The following is a 24,666-nucleotide window of genomic DNA, read 5'->3' on the forward strand; positions in this document are numbered from 1 at the left end:
TCCTTGAGTTGTCGTGGCGATGCAGTAGGGAAGAATAACTGGCTTTTTTGCGACAAAGTTTGCGATGGGTTCAATGAAACCAGTGGTGCTTTCGAATGGACGGTCCGGCAGGAGGGTGATAGCAATAGCGGAAAGGGGGGGCAAGAGGTAATTGTCGTCGGTGTGAAGCGAAATGGGTGAATTTTCGTACACGTCGTAACTAGTTTGCCGAGTGCTCAAATGAAGTTCGCGGCTGGCGCAGTCAATGAATGCCTCGGTGGCCGACAAAAAATCCCATCCCAAAATGACGTCGACGACACAATTAGCAAGTACAGTAAACAAAATGATATAGGAAGTGCCTCCGATAGAAATAGGGATAGTGCAGTAGCCAAGAGGGTGCACAAGTTCACTGTTTCCCATCCGTAGAAAATGTCCAGCGGGTGGAGGGGTGAGCACTTTGTGTAAACGGCGGCGAAGCTGATCAGAAATGCAGGATTTTGCAGCACCTGTGTCAACTAATGCTAAAAGTTTTTCTTCTCCAATGTAGACGGTAATAGTTGTAGGGCCAAGGTAAGGAGGATTTAGGACCGGAGACGGTAGTGCAGCCTGACCTTTAAATGGACCACAAAGGTGGTCCATTTAAAAATCTCAATAACTATAGACCCACATCTGTATAGCCACTTTTTTCAAAAGTTGCGAAAAAAGTTATGAACTCGAGATTGTATAACTACTGTGCAAGCGATAAACTGATAACGGATCACCAGTTTGATTTTCAGAAGGAAAAATCAGCTGAATCTGCCCTGACGCACATTAAAGACAAAATAATTTCAAATATTGAAAACGATGATTATACAGTTGGAATATTGTTAGACTTTAAAAAAGGCGTTTGATTCAATCAAGCACCAAATTCTACAACAAAAATTGGAGTCGTTTCGAGTCAGAGAAAATGCGCTGGAAATAATTCGTAGTTACTTATCATTCCGTTTTCAATATACAACATTACATGGTTTTCAGTCAGAGTTGGCACCCATTAGATAGGGAGTTCCATAAGGCTCTATTCTTGGAGCTTGATTATTTCTTTTATATATAAACGATATTGTGGTTATACCTGAATCACGCGATATTATTTTATATGCTGATAATTCAAACGTTTTTTGTTTTTTTTTTAGGTGGGGGTGTGTTTTACCTGGAACAGGTCTCCAATAACTGGCTAGAAAAATTATCTGTGTGGTTAAAATATAATCAATTGCTTCCAAACGCTAGTAAAACAAAATATATTATTCTTAGATCAAAGAATAAACCACATTTCTAAGACTTTAATATTTGTTTCGAAGGATTAAAAATTGAGCGCGTTAGAACACACAAATATTTAGGTATCTTGCTTCTAGAAACCTTAAGTTGTACTCCCCACATTGAGAAAATGAGAATCTGTATATCAAGAGCAATAGGGTCATTAAATAAACTCCGGAAATATTTACCAATGTGTTTAAAGTTACAACTGTACTATACTTTTTTTTATTCGTCACTGCAATATTGTATATTAGTATACTTTAAAAAGCGCTTGATATAATGAAGCACCAAATTCTACTACAACTACAAAAAATATCAGCAAATTACTTACACTGCAAAAAAAAAAAAAGCCGTTCGATTTATTTCAAACCTTTAGAAATATGATCACTCAATGCCACTTTTGCGGAAGTATAACATACTGACTGTAGAGCAAATTATGACCGCAAAAATATTAATCAGTATTTTTAGCAAGATCAGACAGAATCAATCACTATTTTTTAACACGCATCCGAAAAAAACCCGGAAACTACAGTCAACAATGTAGTCATTACGTAAAAAGCAATGCTCGTACAAACTATAGCTTCCAGCAAGTTTCATGTATAATTCTAGACACATTGAATACCCACCCTACCACAGCTCAAATGGTGCAAAAGAACGCTTCCTTTCGGACATTCAAATATATCACTGTAACATATATCTTAGGTTTTCCATGATCTGCTGTTCGTATCCCGGCTTTTGAGTTGCATTTATTTATATTTTCTACATATGCCCGTTGGCAATATAATACATTTCAGTGTTTGTTTTGTTTTCTGCTCAGTGCTGTAAAAAACTAGGGGCTGAGGTCCCGGTCAGAAGACAAGTTTGTGTTCTTTTATCGCAGGCCAACAGACTTCTCTTTCCTCTGAAATAAAGACTACATTCACATTTCCATTTGTCATAAAGGACAGAAAGCACACGTTCTTTCTTCAAAATTTTGCAATTCCTCCGCGTAATGGCGAGCCAAAAATTAGAGTATTTACCGACCTGCAGCCGCGAGCGGCGGCTACGAGAACCGCGCGGCGTGACGTCAATGGGGACTTGTAAAAGAATAGCAAGTTGTGCAAATACCTGCTCGATAAAAGGTATTTTTTCTATAAATATTGTCGTTCGAACGTAAATACAAATGCGTAAAAAACCTAATAACATCGGCAAAACTTTTATTATACGGAGTTTTAGTGGCGCCATCTATCCGAGGTGAACAAAACCGTAACCTCTATCTGCTACCGCGAACAGCCGCCAAAAAAAAAGCGTCTTAAACTCAGTTACAATATTTAGTCATGCATTATTCGCTGTTCAAGGGAAACCCCAATGGAAACAATTCGTCCGACCCTTCGCCCGGGCATTCTTCGCTAAATTTATGGGAAAATTGACGTCAAGGGACCTCACGGGACCTAACCCGTAGGGAAATTCGCGTCACGTGACATCTACATCAGTTCAGTTCCCCGGGAAATACAGCGGAAAAAGTAAAGACTTAAACCCCCAATCAGTTTCCCCGCTAAACTTCGCGCGGAAGTTGACGCCACGTGACCTACGCCCCAATTAAATTTCCCCCGCTAAGTATAGGGGGAGATTGATGTCGCATAACCTAAGCACTAATTCAGTTTTCCCGCCAAATTTAGCGAAGGAAATGGACATCACGCGATACACCGATTCAGTTTACCAGCTAAATTAAGCGAGGAAATGTACATATCGCAACACATCGATCCACTCCCCTCTTCCTCTCTTCCGTTTCCCAAAGTCTCCTCTCAACCTCCTGCAGCGCATTCGCCCTCTTCTCATTTTTTTCAGTCAGCCTTCCCCTGCCTTCTACAGTGCACTTCCCCCTCCCTTCCTTCGCATCTACCTCCATTCCCCCCTCCACCCCCCCTTTTTCAAACAAAATTCCGTTTTCGAAAAATTCATAAAAATAGCAGTTCTTCATTGCCGGAACGAGTGTGTAATGTCTTCCAAACAATTGAAAGAATAGATCGGTGCCCAGTTTGTAGCGTGAGCTACACTGGTCGAGGTTGAGCAGTTTAGCGTGGCTCTCAAGGAGCCGTGCTGCGCAAGCGCGAGGAGCAGTGACGTCACACGGCGCACAGCTGGCGTGCCGGAGCCACCGCCGCCGCGCGCTCCGCCGCCGCCGCGCGCGCCTGACCGGTCTGCGCGTTCCAGAGGAAAAACGTCATAGCCGCGGCAGACGCACTGGCGCCGCCGCGTGCCCACCTGTGCGCCTCCTTTGCGCCGAAGCCAAGTCCGACGCTGCATCTGAGCCGTTTGATAGCGCCTCTCATTTTGTGCGCTTAAAGGGGTACTCCACAGATTTTTTCATTGTCTCCGATTTGCTTGAAATTTTGCTAAACTAACCAACAAACATCGCTAAAATAGTATCCAAAATATTAGGTCAAAACATTGTTGTTTTTTTTTGCAAAGTTATTGAATTTACAGTTTTGGTCTTCACCGTGTTTTTCAAACTGAAAGTCTCTACTGGCAACAACAACAAAGTGACGTCAGTGGAAGGCAGGGGTCCACTTTTTGGACTATAGAAGTTGTTCCCAACGGATTCAAAGCAGTTTCATGGTGTCAAATGAATGCTTTGGAAGCTCGCTCCAGTATCCGCGCTCCAGCACGGAACAAAAAGGTTGGCATATTCTATTTTTAGACTGCTTGCTTGACTGGCAAGCCTGCCTGCCACTGACGTCAAGGCACTTAAAAGTGCGCGTATATTTGGATGTTGGTTTTTGCACTATTTTCATTTGCCGACTTCACAAGACCTATTATGAATTTTGCGATACTAAATAGCATACCGGAAAGGCTAAAGGCCGGGGAGTCAGAAAATATAGTTAGTTGAGGTAGCTCAAAAAATCAGTGCAGTACCCCTTTAAGCTCACGCTACGTACATCCTGGCATAGCCGAGTTAAGCCACCGCAATATATTTTGTCCAGCCCCTATATGGCGTTTCAAAGTCGTCATTGCCGCAGACAGAAGTGTGCCTCCCTCTCCAAGGATTATAAAGAGATAAAAAAAAAAGGAAAACAAATAAGACAAAAGATAAGGCGGTCACCTATTGTTCCGACATCCAGAAACCTTAACCTTCAGTTTTCGAGGCCAACACCTCCAACAAAAGTAGTAAAAAAGAATATTATATATATATATATATATATATATTGTTGAGACGTTGATAAAAGAGATTTAATAGAAGATAGGAGGAAAATGCGACCAGTATGAATGGCGGTACAGCATTCAAGAAGCGCCCGTGCCGAGCGCGCGCTTGGTCAAACCCCTGCCTGTCTGTCTGTGCCACTTCTTCTTCCTTACAATATCCCCCCGGTGTTGTAAGCGCCGGTCACCCGGCGCGTTTAGATTATGAGTCTTGGCGGTAATAGGGCTTCATGCGGCTGATGTGTACCACGTCGGAGGACTTGGAGCGAAGGTCGCGGTACGGCGTAACGGGCTCGACTTCATAATTGGTTGGGGAAAGCTGTCGGATGACACGAAAAGGGCCAACAAACTGTTTGATAAACTTCTCGCACTTGCCCGGTGCTCGCCGTGGAGACCACAAGAGGACTTCGTCACCTATGTTATAGGCAGTGGGGAGGTGGCGGTCGTCATAGCGCAGTTTTTGTTGTTGCTGGGATTTAAGGGTGCGGATGCGGGCAAGCTGACGGGCGTCTTCTGCTCTGGAGACAATCTCCTCTGCGTAGGGTTGCATGAAGTTGTCAGGTTGGTAGGGTAATATCGTGTCAAGGGGTGTTAGGGGTTCGGATGCATAGAGCAAGTAGTAGGGAGAGTGTCCCGTGGTAGATTGTCGTGCAGTATTGTATGCATAGGTTACGTAGGGGAGGATGATGTCCCAATTGTCGTGATGATCGGCTACGTACATTGAAACCATGTCAGCGATAGTATGATTGAAGCGCTCTGTTAATCCATTTGTTTGTGGGCGGTAGGCTGTTGTAACGCTGTGAACAGTCGAAGAAAGGCGGAGGACATCTTCGAGCACGTTGGATAGAAAGGGAGTGCCTCGATCGGTGATTATGTATTGTGGAGCTCCATGGCGCAGCAGTATCGAGTGGATAAAAAAGTTTGCGACTTCGTGGGCGGTAGCGGCGGGAACGGAGGCCGTCTCGACGTAGCGTGTTAAATGGTCAATCGCAACAAGTATCCACTTGTTGTTGCGAGTGGATTGGGGAAAGGGGCCAAGGAAGTCAATTCCGATGCGTTCAAATGGGCGATGCGGTTGGGGAAGGGGTTGTAGGCAACCTGGAGGCTTTGTGGTAGGACGTTTCTTGGTCGGGCAGTGGTGGCAGGCTCGAACGTACTTGCTGATGCTGCGGGTCATGCCTGTCCAAAAGTAACTGCCTCGGATGCGAAAGTAAGTTTTAGAAAATCCAAGGTGGCCAGCTGTAGGGTCGTCATGGTTTGCTTGGATAAGATCCTTTTGTAGTCGGCGGGGAATCACTAAAAGCCATGGCCGTCCTTGTTGTGTGTCGTAGTTTCGCCTATAAAGAATGCCATCTCTGAGTTGAAAAAGACGGGCACGGCGCTGAATTTGGACAGAAGGATGCGGCAAAGCACCTTCAAGGCATTGAATAATGGGGTGCAATAAAGAATCGAACCGTTGCTCTTGTGCAATGTTGACGGAGCTCAGGACAGCAGTTGTGTCTTCGTGGGCGGAGGAGTTCGAACATTGCGACCCATGGGGAAGGGGGCATCTGGAAAGGCTGTCAGCATCAAGGTGTCGTTTTCCAGATTTGTAATGAATCGTGTAGTAATAGTCTTGGAGTTTTAGGGACCAACGTCCGAGTCTTCCTGAAGGGTCTTTTAGGGTGGCTAACCAGCATAGGGCGTGATGATCGGTTACAATAGTGAAGTGTGTGCCGTATAGGTAGGGACGGAACTTCGAGATCGCCCACACAACGGCCAAGCACTCGCGTTCAGTTATGGTATAGTTACGTTCACTTTTCGTTAATGTGCGGCTGGCGTAGGCGATTACTCTCTGGACACCGGAAATGTTCTGGGCCAGTACGGCGCCGAGGCCATGGCCACTGGCGTCTGTACGTATCTCAGTGTCAGAGCCAGGAACGAAGTGACCGCGGGCACTGGGACAGTGGTTAGGGCGGTTTTTAGGGCTTGAAAAGCATTGCTTTGAGTGCGATTCCATTTTAAAGCGGTGTTGTTACGGAGTAACGTGTTTAGAGGTTCAGCGATGTGGGAGAATCCGGGTATAAATTTTCTGAAGTATGTGCAAAGGCCGAGAAAGGACCGAAGGCCTTTTAAATTTTTCGGAGATGGAAATTCAGAAACAGCTTGTAATTTAGATGGGTCAGGGCGAATGCCATCTGCACTAATGATATGACCGAGGACCTGAATTCGGCGAGCTGCAAAGATACATTTTTTTGTGTTTAGTTGCAAATTGGCGGTGAGAAAGCAATTCAGCACTTCTTCTAGCCTGTGCAAGTGCTCGTTGAATGAGGCGGAGAAAACAATTACGTCGTCGAGGTAACAAAGGCAGGTTCTCCACGTGAGACCCCGTAGCACAGTGTCCATCATGCGTTCGAATGTGGCAGGCGCATTGGACAGGCCAAACGGCGTGACATTAAACTGGTATAGGCCGGAGGGTCTAACGAAAGCAGTTTTTGGCTTGTCGGCGTCGGCCATGGGTATCTGCCAATAACCGCTTCTAAGGTCCATGGAAGAAAAAAATGATGATCCCTGAAGAGTGTCGAGGGTGTCGTCGATTCTAGGTAAGGGATAGACGTCTTTAGTGGTGATCTTGTTAAGTCGACGGTAATCTACACAAAATCGCCATGATCCGTCTTTTTTCTTGGTGAGAACAACAGGGGCCGACCATGGGCTGGATGATGGCTCGATTATGTTTCTTTGGAGCATATCTCTGACGTGATCGTCGACGGCCTTACGTTCGGTGGGTGAAATTCTATAAGGGCGGCTTCGAATGGGAGATGCTGTGCCGGTGTCAATGTGATGAGAGACTACCGAAGTTTTAGCTAGAGAGCGGCTATTAAAATCGAAGAGTTGTTCATACGAAACAAGAAGCTTTGTCAGGGCTTCCTTCTGGTGAGGAGGCAAGCTAGAGTCTATCATTTTAGCAACTTGTGCGGCGGTGCTTTGGGCAGCTGACGGTAGCCTCGTAGATGTAAGTTCGGAGAGCGTTGCAAGCGTGGTATAAGAATGAGATGTTAGAGCGGCCAAACGTGCACCACGGGGAACAATTTGCGACTCAGTAGATGTGTTGGTGACGAAAAGAGAAACTTGTCCTTGAGTTGTCGTGGCGATGCAGTAGGGAAGAATAACTGGCTTTTTTGCGACAAAGTTTGCGATGGGTTCAATGAAACCAGTGGTGCTTTCGAATGGACGGTCCGGCAGGAGGGTGATAGCAATAGCGGAAAGGGGGGGCAAGAGGTAATTGTCGTCGGTGTGAAGCGAAATGGGTGAATTTTCGTACACGTCGTAACTAGTTTGCCGAGTGCTCAAATGAAGTTCGCGGCTGGCGCAGTCAATGAATGCCTCGGTGGCCGACAAAAAATCCCATCCCAAAATGACGTCGACGACACAATTAGCAAGTACAGTAAACAAAATGATATAGGAAGTGCCTCCGATAGAAATAGGGATAGTGCAGTAGCCAAGAGGGTGCACAAGTTCACTGTTTCCCATCCGTAGAAAATGTCCAGCGGGTGGAGGGGTGAGCACTTTGTGTAAACGGCGGCGAAGCTGATCAGAAATGCAGGATTTTGCAGCACCTGTGTCAACTAATGCTAAAAGTTTTTCTTCTCCAATGTAGACGGTAATAGTTGTAGGGCCAAGGTAAGGAGGATTTAGGACCGGAGACGGTAGTGCAGCCTGACCTCCATTGTTAAGACAGGCTGCGCTGCTTAGTTTGACGACGGAAGTCCGGTAGTAGCGTCAGTGAACGGCGAGACGGAGCGGTTTCGTCGAGGATAGGGGGAGGGTGATCGACCACGTCGGAATTCAGCAGCTGGAAAGGGACGTGTGTTGCGATGGTCGTCATAATTGCGGCGGTCGTTGGAACTGCCGCGGTTGTCGAAATTTCGGCGCGTGTCGTGGTCGTCAGAATGTCGAGTTTGATTCTGTGGGGTGCGACTGTAGGCTTCAGCATTCATGCGGCGTCGGCAGTAGCGGATGATATGACCTGGGGTGTGACAGTAGAAGCATATCGGACGTTGATCTTGAGTGCGCCATTCCTCTGTCCGCCGGGGTGATAGGTAGCGTGTGGATGGAATTGAGACGTTGTGAGAAGTTTCCAGAGCGCAAATGTGTGGTGCTGAGTGCTGTAAAGAGCAGATGGGTGGTGAGGAAGTCGATGGTGCCATGCATGTGGGAGACGACGAAGAAATAGGACGAAGGGCAGCACGAAGTTCGTCTTTGATTACCTGTTCAATCTTAGGCGCCTCGGGTTGCGAGATTGAAGAACTGGCTGAGAGGCGCAGGGATCCCAAGAAGTCGCGCAGTTCGTCTCGAATTATTCGTCTGATGATATTGGGGAGGTCAGTGTCGGCAGTTGTAGTTGAAACTTCAGGGAGCCGTTCAAATCCGCTGTTGGAGATCCGACTACTTTGAAGGTCTTCATAATGCTTGCATTGTGCAATGAGCTGCTGCACGGTCTGAGGTGACCTGGGTGCGACGATGGAAAACAGCTCTTGGGATAATCCTTTGAAGAGGTGCTTGATTTTTTCGTCCTCCGGCATAGCTGCGTTGACACGTCCGCAGAGGCGAAGGACGTCCTCGATGTAGGACGTCGATGTTTCGGAGGGGGCTTGGTACCTCCTGGAGAGTTTGTCCCGCGCTTGTTGTCTTCTGCGTTCAGGTGTACCGAAGACGTCTGCGAAGGCGGTTTTGAACGCATCCCATGAATTAATTTCTTCCTCGTGATTGTCGTACCATTGGAGTGCAGTCCCTTTGAGGAAAAATACGACGTTGGCGAGTTTGATGGTGTCGTCCCAACGGTTGTGTTGGCTCACCCGGTCGTAATTTTTGAGCCAGTCCAGAACGTCAGCGTCGGCTGAACCGGTGAAATCCTGGGGGTCACGTTGGCGAGTTTTGACCGTTGAAGTGTTGTTGGGGCGCTGGTCTCTTACATTCCCGTTATCGTCGTTCATGGTTGTGACAGTCGACCGTCCGCTGCGCAGCTCCAGGTCGGAATTACCAGATGATCAGGTTGGGGATCGCTAGCGCACCTCCACCAAGTGTTGAGACGTTGATAAAAGAGATTTAATAGAAGATAGGAGGAAAATGCGACCAGTATGAATGGCGGTACAGCATTCAAGAAGCGCCCGTGCCGAGCGCGCACTTGGTCAAACCCCTGCCTGTCTGTCTGTGCCACTTCTTCCTTACAATATATATATTGCCGCGCGCAGGGTCACGGACTTGCAGAAAGTTCTCGTTCATTCTCGCCCCGAGCGCGCTACGCTCGAACCTTCTCCGCCGAATCTTCGAGATAGTGACTCACACTAGATAAGAGCCGCCCGTGACCTTGTCGAGTCAGTTTCGCCCCAGCGCTCGACTCTGCTGTCTTGCCGACCTCGACGCTCGCGACGCTTTGTTATTATTTTCTATTCTCTTTTTTGTTTTGGCACAAGTTCGCCACATTAAACGTTTAGTTCCTCCTGTTTATTTATTGTTATTCTGGTCACCACCCGTGACATTTTGGTGGAGGTGCGGGGTACCGCATGCCTGTACAGCGTTCCCCTCCAAGATCCCGCAGTGCAAGTCCGGTACCAAGCCCAGTGAGAAGACCACTCCCCGCGGAACCCGAAACTCGGACCAGCCGGCGCATCAAGGGAGAGGATCCTGAATACGGTTTGCTACTGGACAAGCCCAAGCCGAAGAAGACGACGATGGCCGACCAGGCGCAGGCCCTGGCTGCTCCTGCCGTCGTATACCTGCCCGTCGCACCCAAAACTCCGACGCCGTTCCACGGAGACGCACACGAGGACATCGAGGACTGGCTGCAACACTATGAACGGGTGGCCCGCCATAACGGGTGGTCAGCCGAGCACTGCTTGCAGAACCTTTACTTTTCGATGGAAGGAACTGCGAGGCACTGGTTGGAAAACCACGAGGCTTCTTTGACGTCATGGGAGGTGTGCAAGCAAGAATGAAAGAAGACGTTTGCCTGCCAACAGCGACGTGAGAGGGCCGAAGATCTCCTGCGAACAAGGACCCAAGACCTACATGAGAGCGTCACCAGCTTCGTTGAGGATGTTCTCCGCCTGAGCGCCCGCGCCGATCCTCAGGCTACCGAGGAGAAGAAGCTGCACCACTTGATGAGGGGTGTGAAAAGTGAGATATTCGGCGGCCTCATTCACAATCCCCCGACAACCGTCGACGGGTTCGTCACGGAGGCGACGAATATGGAACGGGCCCTACAAGCACGCGCCAGACACTACCAGCGACACCCCGGCGTAACCACTCTGGCGACATCCGGATCCGACCTTGGCACCACCCTGCCCGGCATCCGTGAAATTATCCGTGAGGTCGTCCAGGAGGAACTCAAGAAGCTCCTGCCCGCTGCAGTACGCTCGGCCTCACTCTCCATCGCCGAGTTTGTGCGCGAAGAAGTCCAAAGAACCTTCCAGAAAGAGGCTCCCGTCGTCGTGGCAGCCCCCGAGGAGCCGACGTTGACTTACGCCGCAGTGGCTCGACGGCCACCGCCTCCTCCTCGTCGCACCTATGTCGCGCCGCCCCGACGTCAGTCTCCTGCGCCGCAGCACGACCGACACCACGACGACCAGGTCCAGTACGCCTGCCTGGAGCCTCGCGCACCCCGCAAGACCGACGTGTGGCGAACGCCCGACCGACGCCCTCTGTGCTTCCATTGCGGGGAAGCGGACCACACCTACCGCCGATGCCCATACCGACGACTCGGGCTTCGCGGGTTCCACCCGAACGACCCGCGACCCTGTTATGGTGAACGCCCTCGGGAGATCGACGAGTACCTGCGACGACCTCAGTCCCCCGAGCCTACGTCCCGCCGAGAGTTCCGGTCGCCGTCGCCACGACGTCCAGCTTCGCCGATGCACCGACCCCGACGTGAAAGCCTGTCGCCCCTCGCTCCTCGCCGGGGAAACTAGGCGCGGCAACCCCTGGAGGTGGAGTTGCCGAAGACGACCGACGCCAAGATCCTCCACGAACGTCGGAGGGCCCCAACTCGAACGCTACCAGAGATCGAAACCACGCCCCTGCAACGGTGTCCAATAACCTAAACGTCGTCATCGACGGCCACGACGCATCAGCGCTCGTGGACACTGGAGCAGACTACTCAGTCTTGAGTGGGAGGCTCTCCCGCCGCCTTCGGAAAGTCACGACGCCGTGGGATGGACCTCAGATACGAACCGCCGGAGGGCACTTCATCACACCGGTGGGGAGATGCACTGCTCGCGTCGAGATCCACGGTGAGGCGTGCCCTGTCAAGTTTGTCGTTCTGCACGACTGTTCGAGGGACGTTATCCTCGGAATGGACTTTCTCTGCGAGTATGGCGCCGTCATCGACCTCGGAGCAAACCGGCTGACGCTTCGAAAGCCTGCTCCCCCACAAGAGGACCCCAAAATGACGTCATCCGCGGTACGAGTCCTCGCAAACCACGTGAACCTACCGCCGCAGTCAAGTGTTTTCGTACCCGTCGGGGTCGATGAGACTTTCTGTGGCGACGTTTTGCTCGAAGGAAGCCTCCAGTTGCTTCTAGGAAGAGGGATCGGCATCGCAAGAGGCGTCACGGAGCTCCAAGACGGACGCACTACTGTCGCCCTCGTAACGAACTTCCGACAGGAGGCCCAGCACCTTACGAGAGGCACCGCCGTGGGCCACGCCGAGGAACTCCCGGACGCAGCCGCAATCGCCGGAATATCAGAAGACCTCTCTTCGTGGCCACCTAAGACAACGCCGCCTTCGCAGTTTGATATCGACCCAACCCTGCCTACCCCACAACGACGACAACTCAGTGACCTTCTTCGCCGAGTTCAATGAGTGCTTCTCCACGTCGTCAAAGGTGCGCCAAACGACAGTTGCGAAACATCGAATTTTCACTGAATACAACGCGCTTCCTGTGCATCGGTCGCCGTACCGTGTTTCCGTGAAAGAAAGAGAAGTCATCCAGAAGCAGGTCCAAGAAATGCTCGATGACGACATTGTCCAGCCCTCAAGCAGCCCGTGGGCTTCACCGGTAGTCCTGGTGAAAAAGAAAGACGGGACTCTTCGGTTCTGCGTGGACTATCGCCGAATCTTCGAGATAGTGACTCACTCTAAATAAGAGGCCGCCCGTGACCTTGTCGAGTCAGTTTCGCCCCAGCGCTCGGCTCTGCTGTCTCGCCGACCTCGACGCTCGCGACGCTTTGTTATTATTTTCTATTCTCTTTTTTGTTTTGGCACAAGTTCGCCACATTAAACGTTTAGTTCTTCCTGTTTATTTATTGTTATTCTGGTCACCACCCGTGACAATATAGTAAAGAGCCACTTCAAAAACTTAACTCCTTTACTTAAACGTTTCGACCTGAGACGGGTCTTGATGAAGACCCGTCTCGGGTCGAAACATCTAAGTAAAGGATTTAAGTTATTGAAGTGGCTCTTTATTCTATACAAACTCTCTGCAGCCAAGCCCCGGACTTCGTACTGTAATATATGTATATACATACATATATATATTATATATATATATAATTAGTAGTGAACAAAAAGATATGATATTTCGTTCCTCCTACAGAAGTATTGATCGATATCTAGTGAATAACCAATAATATTTTGTTTTGATATGGTACACCATAATGCAGCCTTTTTAGCTACCAAGGGTCGGTTGTTGCGACACCGTTAGGTGTCGCCACAACCGACCCCTGGTCGCAACATCTGGCCCCTGGGGGCAACATCGACAACTTACTGAATTCGTGCATCGTCGGTGCCGAGCGGTGATTGATGAGAAGGCTTTCCCTACAAAGTACTGATCAGCTTAAGTTTATATCTAGACATAGGGTTTTACGCGGTGTCCTATTTTGTCACAACAGCCAGATTATTGACGATGTCCTCTTGCACTGCTGTTACCAGGTTTGCAACAAATATTGTTTACAAAAAATTGATTCTACTCTATAAATACGCTAATGTAGTCTTCTATTACAATTTTTATATCTGTATCATAGTTCGAGGAAAAGTTACCCACGAAAAACCGAAATATCATATTTTTGTTCGATACTGTATATATATATATATATATATATATATATATATATATATATATATATATATATATATATATATATATACATATATACACAGAAAAGGAAGTACACATCACAGCTATCAAAAGTGGGCTACTCAATATAGTGAGTAAAGCAAATTTCCTCCGTGTCGAACAATGAGCTCGAAATTGGGGTTTAAATGCTTTGACCTATTTACGCTCCCCTGAAACACTGAAAGAGTCGGTACGTTCACTCCGTCCTGGCGCAGTGCAACAGAGGCCGGTGACCTTATTTTTAATGTCGGCTAGCCAAACCTGGTGCAGGCTAGGGTCGTTTCGGGGTAAACCCCAAGTGGACCAGCCAATCAGACGCGTTGTCAACGGGCGTGGCCTTGAAGTTGTAGCTTCAAAAAGACGGCGGTATTCCCATCTACAGTTAGAAATGTTCAGACTGCCCAGGCTTCAGCAACCGTCTGTCCCTCCGTCCGATGGGCCGTTCCAGGCAGACGTCCACAGCAGGCCAGAACAATGGAACACGCACTCCCCGTGTGACTAACGTGGTGACCATGTCGTGTCGCATCAGACCAAGTGAGTTTCGTATTTATCAAAAGTCTAGTGATGCTACTGCAAAATTAGAATTAAGAAGCAGTTTTCAGAACACCTAAACATGCTTTTAAAGCGCTATGGAGCGCAACCACGTGATATTTGTAGTCCTTATAAGGACCTATGAGCACACAGTTATATTATTTATAACTTACTGTGTATTGTTTATATTGAATACAAAGAACTTATGAAAGGCCCGTCCCTCAAACATTTTTGTTTATACCAGCCAGGTTAGGCTTGTTTTCAGAAAGGATTCTGTTTGCCTCTAAAAATAATAAAATGTTAATGTCAAAAAGAAAAATATTGAAAAAAAGTAAAACATGAGCGCTTAGCAACTACTTTTTGTTTCCAAATATTAGTTAGGGTAAATCCCAATCAAGCCGGCTAAAACAAGAGACAATCTCAAATCAGTATAAATATTGTTGGCTGTAGAGTGCTACGGATTGGGTGGCCGAAACCACCCAATCCGTAACGCTCTAATTTGGCGCTCGTTCTTTTATGCAACGACATATCCCTGAGATACTTCCGCAATAACGGCCAAAAAGTATTCCAGAATGCAGATACAGATTCTTGTAGAAATGCATTTGTTCCCGAACGGTGCTACGTGGAGAGGGTGCAGTTCGTGGCGAAATCGGAAGATAATTTATGCTTAAGCTCCTCTTTTAGTGCCATTTTATGCACTGCCCATTATCTCAAACTCTTTATTTATCAATAGTGCCCCTAAAAAAAGTCACCCCCGTTGAACCACACAGTTACAGAACGGTAAAGACTGCGTACCATGCTTGACAAAAGGCGTATGCCCAAGATGAACCCATTTTTGCCGTGAGGGCGCATTTTAAACTGTAACATTATAAGCTTCTGGATCACTCATAGTGTAGGGAGACTGGACAGCAGGAACGTACTTTTTCTCCACTCAACGACGCCTTTACTGCGTTCGCTCTGCTAAATTGGAGAGAGTGGAGGGTTTTGTGGAGAGGAGCTGATTTTGTTATTCTTGCAAATAACCTTCTTTACACCACAATTCTTTTTTTTTTTATCGTTGGTGGGGCAGGTTATCGGGCAGGTTCATATTATAAATGCCGAAGCAAGTTGCAGCAAACAGATGCTTTTATCTTTTAAATTTATCTTAAAAAGGGCAACTAATGTAATCACATGCCTAGCCATCCACGACAATGGCAACTCCTCCGGAATTGCCGAAAAATCTTTGCGGTCTTTACGAAAGACTTGAAATCATCGCAGGAAATTACTACTTGACTGTCTCAAATATGTCTCCTGGAGACAAACTGCAGAGGGGGTGTACTCCTGAAGCAAGGAGTGAACTTCATCTAGGTTTTGAAAACGTCCTCTGATTATTCCACTGTAAAAAGCCTCCTGCCAGTAGATAAACGGTCGCTAAAAGGGAAACAAAACTTTAAAAAGCCAGATTATTCTGACCTCAAAATATTAATCACAATGCAACACACATAAAACGTAAACAATTTGAAATTGGAGAGCTCCAAAATTAAAATATATGGGGTATGTACATGAGGGAAAATGCATGGGGTAAAGTTAAACGCCTTGGCTATAGGGTTCATTTAGGATGGAGCGAATATGCGACGAATAACTGGCAAACGTTTTGCGGCGGCGTTCGCTCTTGCCCCGGCGTCAAAAAACTGGCTGTTCGTCGGACATCTAGCCGAGCTGGATATTGTGCGCCCGGCGAACGCCACTACCAGAAGCAGCCGATGCGCGGCGAAGGACACGGGCCAATGAGGATGTAGTACGCGGTTCTAGTTCCGCCTGGCACCGAAGTTCGAAGGTGCGCGCGCACTTCGTGATTCTGTCAGCCTGGGCTATGGAGTCCCAGCGCGCCGAAGTCGAAAAAAGACTTAAAAACAGCGCGGTTGGCTTATAATGACAAGCTCATCTGTGCGGTACAGTAGCGGCCGATTTCGTGTAACTTCACCCTGAATCACTACAAAAATCTCAGAAAAAAAGCTCTCGATCTGGGACGACGTGTTGGAGGAGGTCGGCGAAGAGCCTGACGGCAAGTGCACTTTTCTTGGTGGCGTCATGACGCAGCTTACTCCTGCGCAGTTGTTGGATTAGCCGGCCGGTACTGTACTGTAGAGGATTGTTGCAAGGAAAGCTGGTAACATGTATTGTACCGATATGTAGGCCGATAGCCACACTCCGCACTTCAGATGGAAGATTCTTTGTGACAACTCAGTGGCGTAGCCAGGAATTATATTCGGGAGCGTGGGGAGGGCTATTTCTCACCTTTGCGTGTAGTAGGCGATGCACAGTACATTTCACGGCATTCAATATTTGTCTTCCTTTACTAACGAAAAAAAAAACATGATTTCGCGGGAGGTAGTGGTGGTGGGGAAGGGGGGGGGGGGTCGGCCACCTGACACGCTAAGAAATGAAACCACCCTGTGCCTACGCCACTGTGACACGTTAAGAAATGGAAGTTAGTCACACCAGGTGGTTCCGGCGCAGGTTCCAAGAAAGTCTTCTGGTGCTAATTCAAGATGCTGTTCTACCTAACGGACTTACCACTGCGCAATTCTACGATTAGCCGGCTGGTACTTTACTGCAGAGGGATGTTGAAAGGAAATTCGCTTACATGAATTGTATAGATTTCTAGGCAACACTCCGGGCAATCCCGATGCAATAGTCCTCGTGACACACTCACTAAGAGAATTCAAGAAATTGAAGGTGGACGCACTATGTGGAAATTGAAGGTGGGTTCACTATGTGGTTCCGGCGCATATGATGCAAAGAAAATCCGCTGGTGCTGCTTCAAAATGCTGTTCTTCCTAAAAGGCTTTGCTGATGTTCCAAGGTATGTGTGCAGGTCGTAGAGATATCAGAAATTAGGTCAGATTTAGTTGATCCACACCAAACACATCTGCAGATTGATTACTGCAGGGCCCGATTTTCGAATGTGTGTACTCTACTAGGGTCCCAATTTTGTTCTCATATCAGGCTAACTTCAATCTTTTTTAGGCGAGATGCCCGATACATATGGAATTTTAAGCTTCCACAACACAAAAAGCACGGCGTAAAAAGTAACACAAACCTGCTTGCCTACATAAAGGTTGGTGTCTGTTCTTGATATCAAAAGAAATATACAATTTTTGCTTCGATTATGTGGTAAAACATGGCAGTGGCGAATGCTTTATTAAGCAGTGCAATAATTATTGCTTACCTTTTTACATTATTTTTTAGTGCCACAAGCAGCATGGCACATGGGTGCACAGAGATTCGGGAGAGCGCAGAGGCCGTCCTCAAGGAGATATACAGTGAAAGAAAAGGTAACAAACTAAATGTATTTAAAGAGGAAGAAACATTATTGATACACTATTGCACCAGCCACCTTGGGGTCAACTATACTTCCTGTGTATTTTTAGAGCTTTTATAGTCATGCTTTAATGTAAAGCCTGGCCTGCTTGACAATAAGTTGTCAAGACATCTTTATACCTGATGAATTATGAATAAAAGCAGTGTTAATTTATTGTTATGACTTTTATGGCACACATTTTCCTTCTAGACGCGCTGGAGCACGATGACGCACCTTTAGACATCCTGAGCTTAGACAGCTCTAGCGACCTGTTCAGTCAGGCTGCATCACCAAAGGCAGCACCAAGGCCAGCACTTCAACTGCTCCCAAAAAGCGATGTGGCGTAAAGTCAAACCGGAAAAGCAGAGTTGATGTCGAACTAGAAAAGGTCGACGAGCAGCTCGATCAAGGTGAAGAGGTTGACGAGTGCGCCCTCTTCGATCGAATCATGGCCCACAATATGGGACTGTGCCCACAGCGCCTCAGAAGAGATGTGCTTAGGGCAGCCAAGAAGTTTGAGGGGGGAAAGTAAACTACTTGTGCAAACAAATCATTTGCCTGATGCAGACTGCCTAAAGGTGTCATTCAATTAAGACTATGTCTGATGTGCAGCTGGACACTGCAGTGAAATGCTAATACTAAACTGTGCCGTTCGCAACTACGTTCTGTCTCGTCTTATGGTGGACAAAGAGCCAAAGCTACAAGCCGCCTAGTCCAACCATGAGTTAGCTAGAAACCATGTGGTATTATTGTTCCGGCGTGCGTGTCATATGAGAAATATAGCACTTGCTTTCCAGCTGGCCAACGATTAGAGCTGGAGGCCAGTACCTCTGGCAATCAGTAGGGCCAGATAGGGTATTCCTCTTTTTTTTTAACAAAAGTACGCCAAGATTGCGAAATAGTATGACCATGTCCCACCCCGCCAGCAGTAGCAATTAAAACAGGTGAGAGAGAATACGAGTCTTAATGTCTTTAATAGGTACATTTTTTGCTCATGTGCAGATCGATACAAGAACTACCGGTTTGTGTTGGCGTTCAGGTCTCCGTGCAGTGAAAATATGTACCGTATTTTCCAAACTATAGTCCGCAAAGGCGAAATTGAGGTCAAAAATAAGTTTCTGCTTAGATAGTCCGCACGCCGTGCTTAGTCTGTGCCTCGTCCGAATGTAAAAATTACCATACACAGCACACCTTGACAGATGCCTGCTGTATAGGCTTCTTGCACCTGATGTCGCTTCGGGTTAGACTCAAAACAGATATCAACATTGTTGTCTGCTATCAGTGCCTTGGTGCAATGTTGGAGGCAATCGGCGTCTTATTGTGGCAGCAATGGTGCCGTACAGTCATACAGCCGACCTGGTCAATCGTAAAGAGGTTCCTCAGCTGACACGAAGTACAGTCCACAAACGCTTAGTTGGGTACGAAGGCTTTCTGTCGAGATAATAGAGTTAATATAACGTGCATCACACAGTAGTGGTATACGACCGCACGCCGGTACGATGCTCATCTAGATCGAAAGGGGCAGGGGTGGGGATTGGCCCCAGGATCTGTGGGTTCTGCAGCGCGAGCTTTCGCTCCACGTGCTCCGAGCTGGTGTGCGCTAGTCCACTAGGCCACCGATCTCCCAGCGCTCACTGCGGGCATCCAGGCATCTGAAACCCTAACATTTGGCGCTATTTCTTTCTTTCACGTAACGTTCCTAGCGGCACATGACGTCAAATGCACATCAAGCTATTCTTAAACACGTGTCGCCAACTGTCTGTTCTATTAAAAAAATTGCGACTTGCTGTAACTGAAAGCGGAAAGTTTGAGGTTTAATAACATTCTTCACGTGTAATATATTGATAAGAAATTTCAGAAAAATCTAATATCGAAGGATGCTTCGTGATTTTATGCCTCGTAATTTTGATTAATTGACGTGATTCTGTTTTTATAGCACGAGAAAGTAATACCATTTTAAACTTCATTTTTTTTTTGTTCTAAAATATGCATAATCTGTACAATTCGTTGACCACATTTTTTTTTTTAAATTCATAACATCAAACAGACCGTTTACGCGGATTATCGTGGACGATGGAACGTTATAACTAAAGAAATGTTTTTTTTTTCTTTATATATTAGAGAGTGTAGTCTACTAAAAGCTGAATATTAAACAAATAATTCAAAATAACTGTAATATTGAGAAATTAAAACATAGTTGAAAAACAGTTCTATAATTTGACATTAACTTTATGAGTGTAGGATGAATAGAAAAAAAAAGTTATAAACCGTCAAAAAAGGGCCAAAACGTTCAGCACGGTGGGGTTGTGCCTCAAGGTCAGGCGTTCTCGTTTATCCACAAAGAATTGTTAACTGTTTTTTTTCTACATTGCGCCGCTCATTGCAGGAAAAAAAAAACAGTTCACATCAGACCAATACAAAATTTCCAGTGCAATACGTATTTTACGCAAGAACACAAGCTGTCGCACCTTGTGTTCTTGCGTAAAATACGTATCGCACAGAAAATTTTGTATTGGTTTCTGGAAAAGGTTCGGTATAATTAGTTTACTAATTACTTTCGAGTAGGTAACTTTTCAATCGGTGAATAGATATGTATTTTTTTTTTTTCATTAAAAACTCTCCGAGCATCATGAAAAAACTCTAAATTAACTTATTCTGTAAATATAGAAGGAACGCACAGCTTTTTAACGTGTTCGAGGAAAACGCTAACTTTAGGCTCGTCTCTAGGTGGCCGCATTTTCTTACCATCTGCCAGGGGGGGTGGGGGGGGGGGGGTAAAGTGGTAGTCGTGCGCCTCGGCCACGGGGCCCAGTGAAGGGTTATCAGATCGCTTGCCCCGTACCTGCTTATCGCTGTGGCATGTTGGCAGGCTCAATGCCTATTTAAGCGGCGCCCACATAAACGAGGAATCCTTCTTCTATGGAACTGCGTGGGCGCTGACCTTTCTTTCGCGTCTACACCGCAACGAGGCAGGCAGGACCGATGGCGCAAATATGATTCCGGTGAAAATCCGGCACCTAAAAACACGGCCAAGTTGAGCGTTTTTTTTTTCTTTGATCGGAACGCCGTAAAATATTGCACATGCTTTCAATATTTTTCAAATAAGATGATGTAGTGTTTTTCTTTTCTCTTGAGACTTTGCCTTGAAATTCATCAATTGGAAAAGTGATTTACTTGAAGTAATTCGTACTCTACTTAAACCGAACGTTGTAAATTTTCCCGAATGGGCCCTTTAGCAAAGACCAATACGACATAAACTTTTTTACTCTGTATTTCTGAATGTACTATTGTGGACACTGTTAGCTGTAACACGGCAGCGGCGGCAGTACCTAAAGTTCCTGTATAGGCTCCCTACGGGAGCCAGAGTTGCGCGTTCATGCATGGCATGTGGATACAGCTCCTCACGTGACTGAATTCGGCGAATAGCAGCGCCGCGCGTTCGAGGCGCGCGGCACGCTCAAAAGCCGGGGAGCGTACGCCGGGCCGCGTGCAACGTCTACTTTGCTGCACGACACTTGATACGGCTCCTCACGTGATTGGATCTCGGCGAATAGCGGCAAGGGCGGCACGCGGCACATGGAATCAAACGCGCAACTCTCCGAAACCCCCAGCGCCACATAGCAAGCGCCGTCCAAAACTCCACGCACGCGCCGTGTGGCGGAATCGCTCTTGCCGCATGCGAGCACACCGTCGCTTTGTCGTCTGCTAGGCACAAAGCAGACGACGCCACAGCGCTTGCAAATTTTCGCTGAGACGGTTCAGCGAACCACCGTGTAAGAGGAGCCCACGGTTCATTCCCTGACTCGTGGATATGTGTTCTCTGGCTAAAGATAATCATCGCCACTAAATGTACGTAATATCACGGTAGATTACATTTTTTATGGGACAAACTTGCGGTTATACTCCGTTTCACTTTAGGTCCGAGCGCAGCGGACGCTTCGAGAAGATAGTGCCAACCAAGCAGCGACGAAAGCGCACATTTTGCACCTGATTGGGTCACCGGTGATGCAATTCGTGACGTTGCACCTTTGCCGCTACTTTATTGGCTCTGTCGTTTTGTAGCGCGCGCTGCGCTCGGACTTAAGGTAAAACGGAGTATAACCGTTGATTTCCGTGTCACACCTGCTGCGCTCCTACAGGTTTGCGAATGTGTATCGTTAACGATGCATTGCGCATGACCGCACGCCCGTCTCTGAAAAAGCAAAAACAGAAACGTACTAGACAGGGTTTATGTCCCAATTACTCTGCAATCTGCCCCAATAAAAATCGCCGGTTGAAAATGAGTTCAAGACCAGTTCGCTAAGGGGAGGGTACCAGACGAGCAGAGACGGCTGATAGTTGCTCTGTGCCTAAAAGAGTATTCACAGCGAGCGACCGCGGAAATGACTGGCAGGCCGCTGCCTACAGTTAACCGAATTATTCAAGCGTACCGGGACGATGGGTCGTAAGCGACGCTGAAAGCAAGCCACGTTCTGGATCTACGTAAGTTGAAGAGAACCGGCTGCTAGTTGCTTCTCTGGCAGAAAGTCCTTTCCAGTCTGCCTCTGACGTTCGCGAAGCAGCAGGCGTAGCCGTAAGCGACCGCACGTTGCGGCGCAGGTTTGCGGAGGCTGGGCTGTCAAGCCGATCTGCGGCCCAAAAGCCACGTGTCACTGACTACAACAAGCGTGCTAGTCTCCACTTTGCTGCCGACCACGTGATGTGGACCACGGACAACTGGGGACAAGTGGTCTTCACTGACGAGTCTACCTCCATGACTCGGAGCAACCAGCGGAAAAAAGCTACGAGTATGGCGAGCCGACTACTGCCGGTAAGGGTTTATTTGACTAAAGGCCATTCATCTGGCCCCTAAGCGGTTTATTGTTGCGTTGTTTCTGCAATTATTTTACAGTTACCATCCCGACTTTGTGCAGCAAGTCGCCCCTAGTGGCCGCAGCGCCGTTTATGTCTGGGGCGCCATTTCCCGAAATGGGCTCGAGCCACTGTTCAGGATCATGGGAAGATTGACGAGTCAAAGCTACTACTACGTACTTGGCCATGTCTTGCTTCCCTATGTCCTCGACGGCCCATTCCGTGACGGCGACTTCGTGCTCCAGCAGGACTTGCCCCAGTTCACACGGCCAACAAAGTCCGCTACTTTCTGGAAGAACGCTGCGTCAACGTGCTTCTATGGCCACCCAAGGGTGCAGTCCTCTACATTATTGAGCACGTTTGGGGGCCCATGAAGACAGCGATGGCGCGGCGTCCTCTCCACAGCGCCACTGCCGACGACCTGTGGCGCTTCGTACAGGAGGAGTGAAAGAGGCTCCGCAACAAAAGGGATTTCATTGCCCAGCTGTATGATTCCCAACCATCACTGATGAGAGCTGCGTTCGACGGCAACGGAAAAATGACACGATATTAAGGATGTCGCCGCGAATTGCATAGTGCCCTTTGACCCACTATTGCACAGACTGAAAAGGAATAAATGGTTCTTGCAATGTACTTAAGAGTCAGTTTTATGTTGTTGTTGTTGTTATCTTTTTCGATATGTTCTTTTCCAGGACAAATCTAACAAGTCAGTCATGTTTATTTTGTCCTTTAAAACGTTATTGATCAGTTGTAAAATTATCCTCAAATACAAAATATATTTCTATAGGTTATAACGCGTCTCATTTGATCATTTGTAACGATGTTTTTGATAGACTCATATAGTACCCACACTTTATTAACTGAGAAAATGACTGTAAAGAAATAACTTGCTCTATCTGATGCAGTGTGAAAGCTTACTTTAATACTGCGTTTTGAAACCAGATTGGGAAGCATTTGAATGAAGAAAAAAACCATCAACAGCCGTGAGTATATGAAAACATTTAGGCTACCGTCATACCTAGCTTACATTATCCGTAGCCTGGTAGATTACGGTCACTGGTTGTTTGGCAGACACGTTTTCCTGAGTCAGGAAATCGTTCACAGCGCAAGATGCGCCACGAAATCTTGCTGAGCGAACATTGGCAGGCGCTGTGGCGTCGTCTGCTCTGCGCCTATACTTCGTTTCACCAGTCCGAGCGCGGTCGATGTTATGAGACGAAGGGCCAATCAAACAGCGTAAAAAGCGCAACGTCATGGCGTGCTCTCTGCGCTTGACTATAGACCGACACGCGGAGCGGCTCTGTTTACCGACACGGCCGGAAGGCCGCGCATGCGCGGTAGCTGTGTGGGCAAAAGCGGCTCGGCTCTCCGTGTTTTCGCCATTGCGTTCTGTAGCGTGCGCTCGTTGTTGACGTTGTAGGGACGCTTCTAGCTTTATTTGTGCGTCGCATTTCCTGACAACATATGTCGTATGCTATGCCCGACTATTTGAGCTCGCTACCAGAGCCTGAAAGGCAGCGGTACCGAAACAAACTGTGCGTGGACGGCGTTGCCTACGAGGATTCGTACGCCGTAAACAAGGCCTGCTGGACTTCCGATGTGAAGTTGCTGCCACTGAAGTCTACGGCTCACGTCGTCCTTTACTTAGTTTTTTCGCCAAGCCAGTTCACGGCCGGCACGGTGCAGGCGTGCAAGTGTCTCGAGGCCTACGATTGCTTCGAGTCGATCGCTTCGACTGTGGGTCAACGGAAGTGTATCTAATAATTGATTAAATACACACAGCGTCTTGCAGTCAAGGTATGGTATTCTTCCTACCCTCATGACCACAAGGCGGGACAAGAGGTAACGCTTTGTCCGTCCTGCAGTCTTGGCGGTAACACCTTACAAGTAACGGCGCTACCAGGAACGCGTTACTTTTTTCATTAACGTAGTAACTTACTCGTTACTTTTTTGAAACAGTAACGGGTAACGTACTTACGTTACTCGTTACTATTTCCTAAGTCTTAAAGAAATTACACTTCAATCGTGTAATTTCGTGTTTTTAGGCGTCAACTCATGTTCTTCTTTGCGTTTTTTCTCGTGAGTATTTAGGTGAAACTGTAAAAAGAGATAAAGTAATTATGTTCCGTTTCTGCATGAACATAATGCTTTTTTTTATATATGAGCTTATGCATACCTGTATCGTCAAAACCGTAAAACGTATTAAATCATAATTTAAAAAAAGTAACGCAGAAGTAACGCGCGTTACTATTTATCGGTAGCGGTAACGCGTTGCTTTTATTTTTAGGTAAGGTAGCTCGGTAACGCGTACCTTTTATTTGCGAGTAACGAGTAACATATTTCGTTTCTTTTTTTCTGTAACGCCTACAACACTGCCGTTCTGTCGCCGATCCCCTTCTG

General features: G+C 47.3%; 1 protein-coding gene and 1 pseudogene across 1 annotated transcript; one reads left to right on the plus strand and one right to left on the minus strand.

Moving 5' to 3' along the window:
- Positions 1–8,177: 8,177 nt before the first annotated feature.
- Positions 8,178–14,055, minus strand: LOC121835427. Its single transcript, XM_042289608.1, has 2 exons — positions 14,029–14,055; positions 8,178–9,452 (listed from the first exon to the last, which is right to left on the minus strand). The coding sequence occupies exons 1-2, from the start codon at positions 14,053–14,055 to the stop codon at positions 8,178–8,180; spliced, it is 1,302 nt and encodes a 433-aa protein (XP_042145542.1).
- A 2,746-nt stretch (positions 14,056–16,801) lies between these two features.
- LOC115329767 lies at positions 16,802–17,947 on the plus strand (annotated as a pseudogene).
- Positions 17,948–24,666: the final 6,719 nt, after the last annotated feature.

This window comes from Ixodes scapularis, unplaced genomic scaffold, assembly GCF_016920785.2.
Source record: "Ixodes scapularis isolate PalLabHiFi unplaced genomic scaffold, ASM1692078v2 PGA_scaffold13__105_contigs__length_92229423, whole genome shotgun sequence".
NCBI lineage: Eukaryota > Metazoa > Arthropoda > Arachnida > Ixodida > Ixodidae > Ixodes > Ixodes scapularis.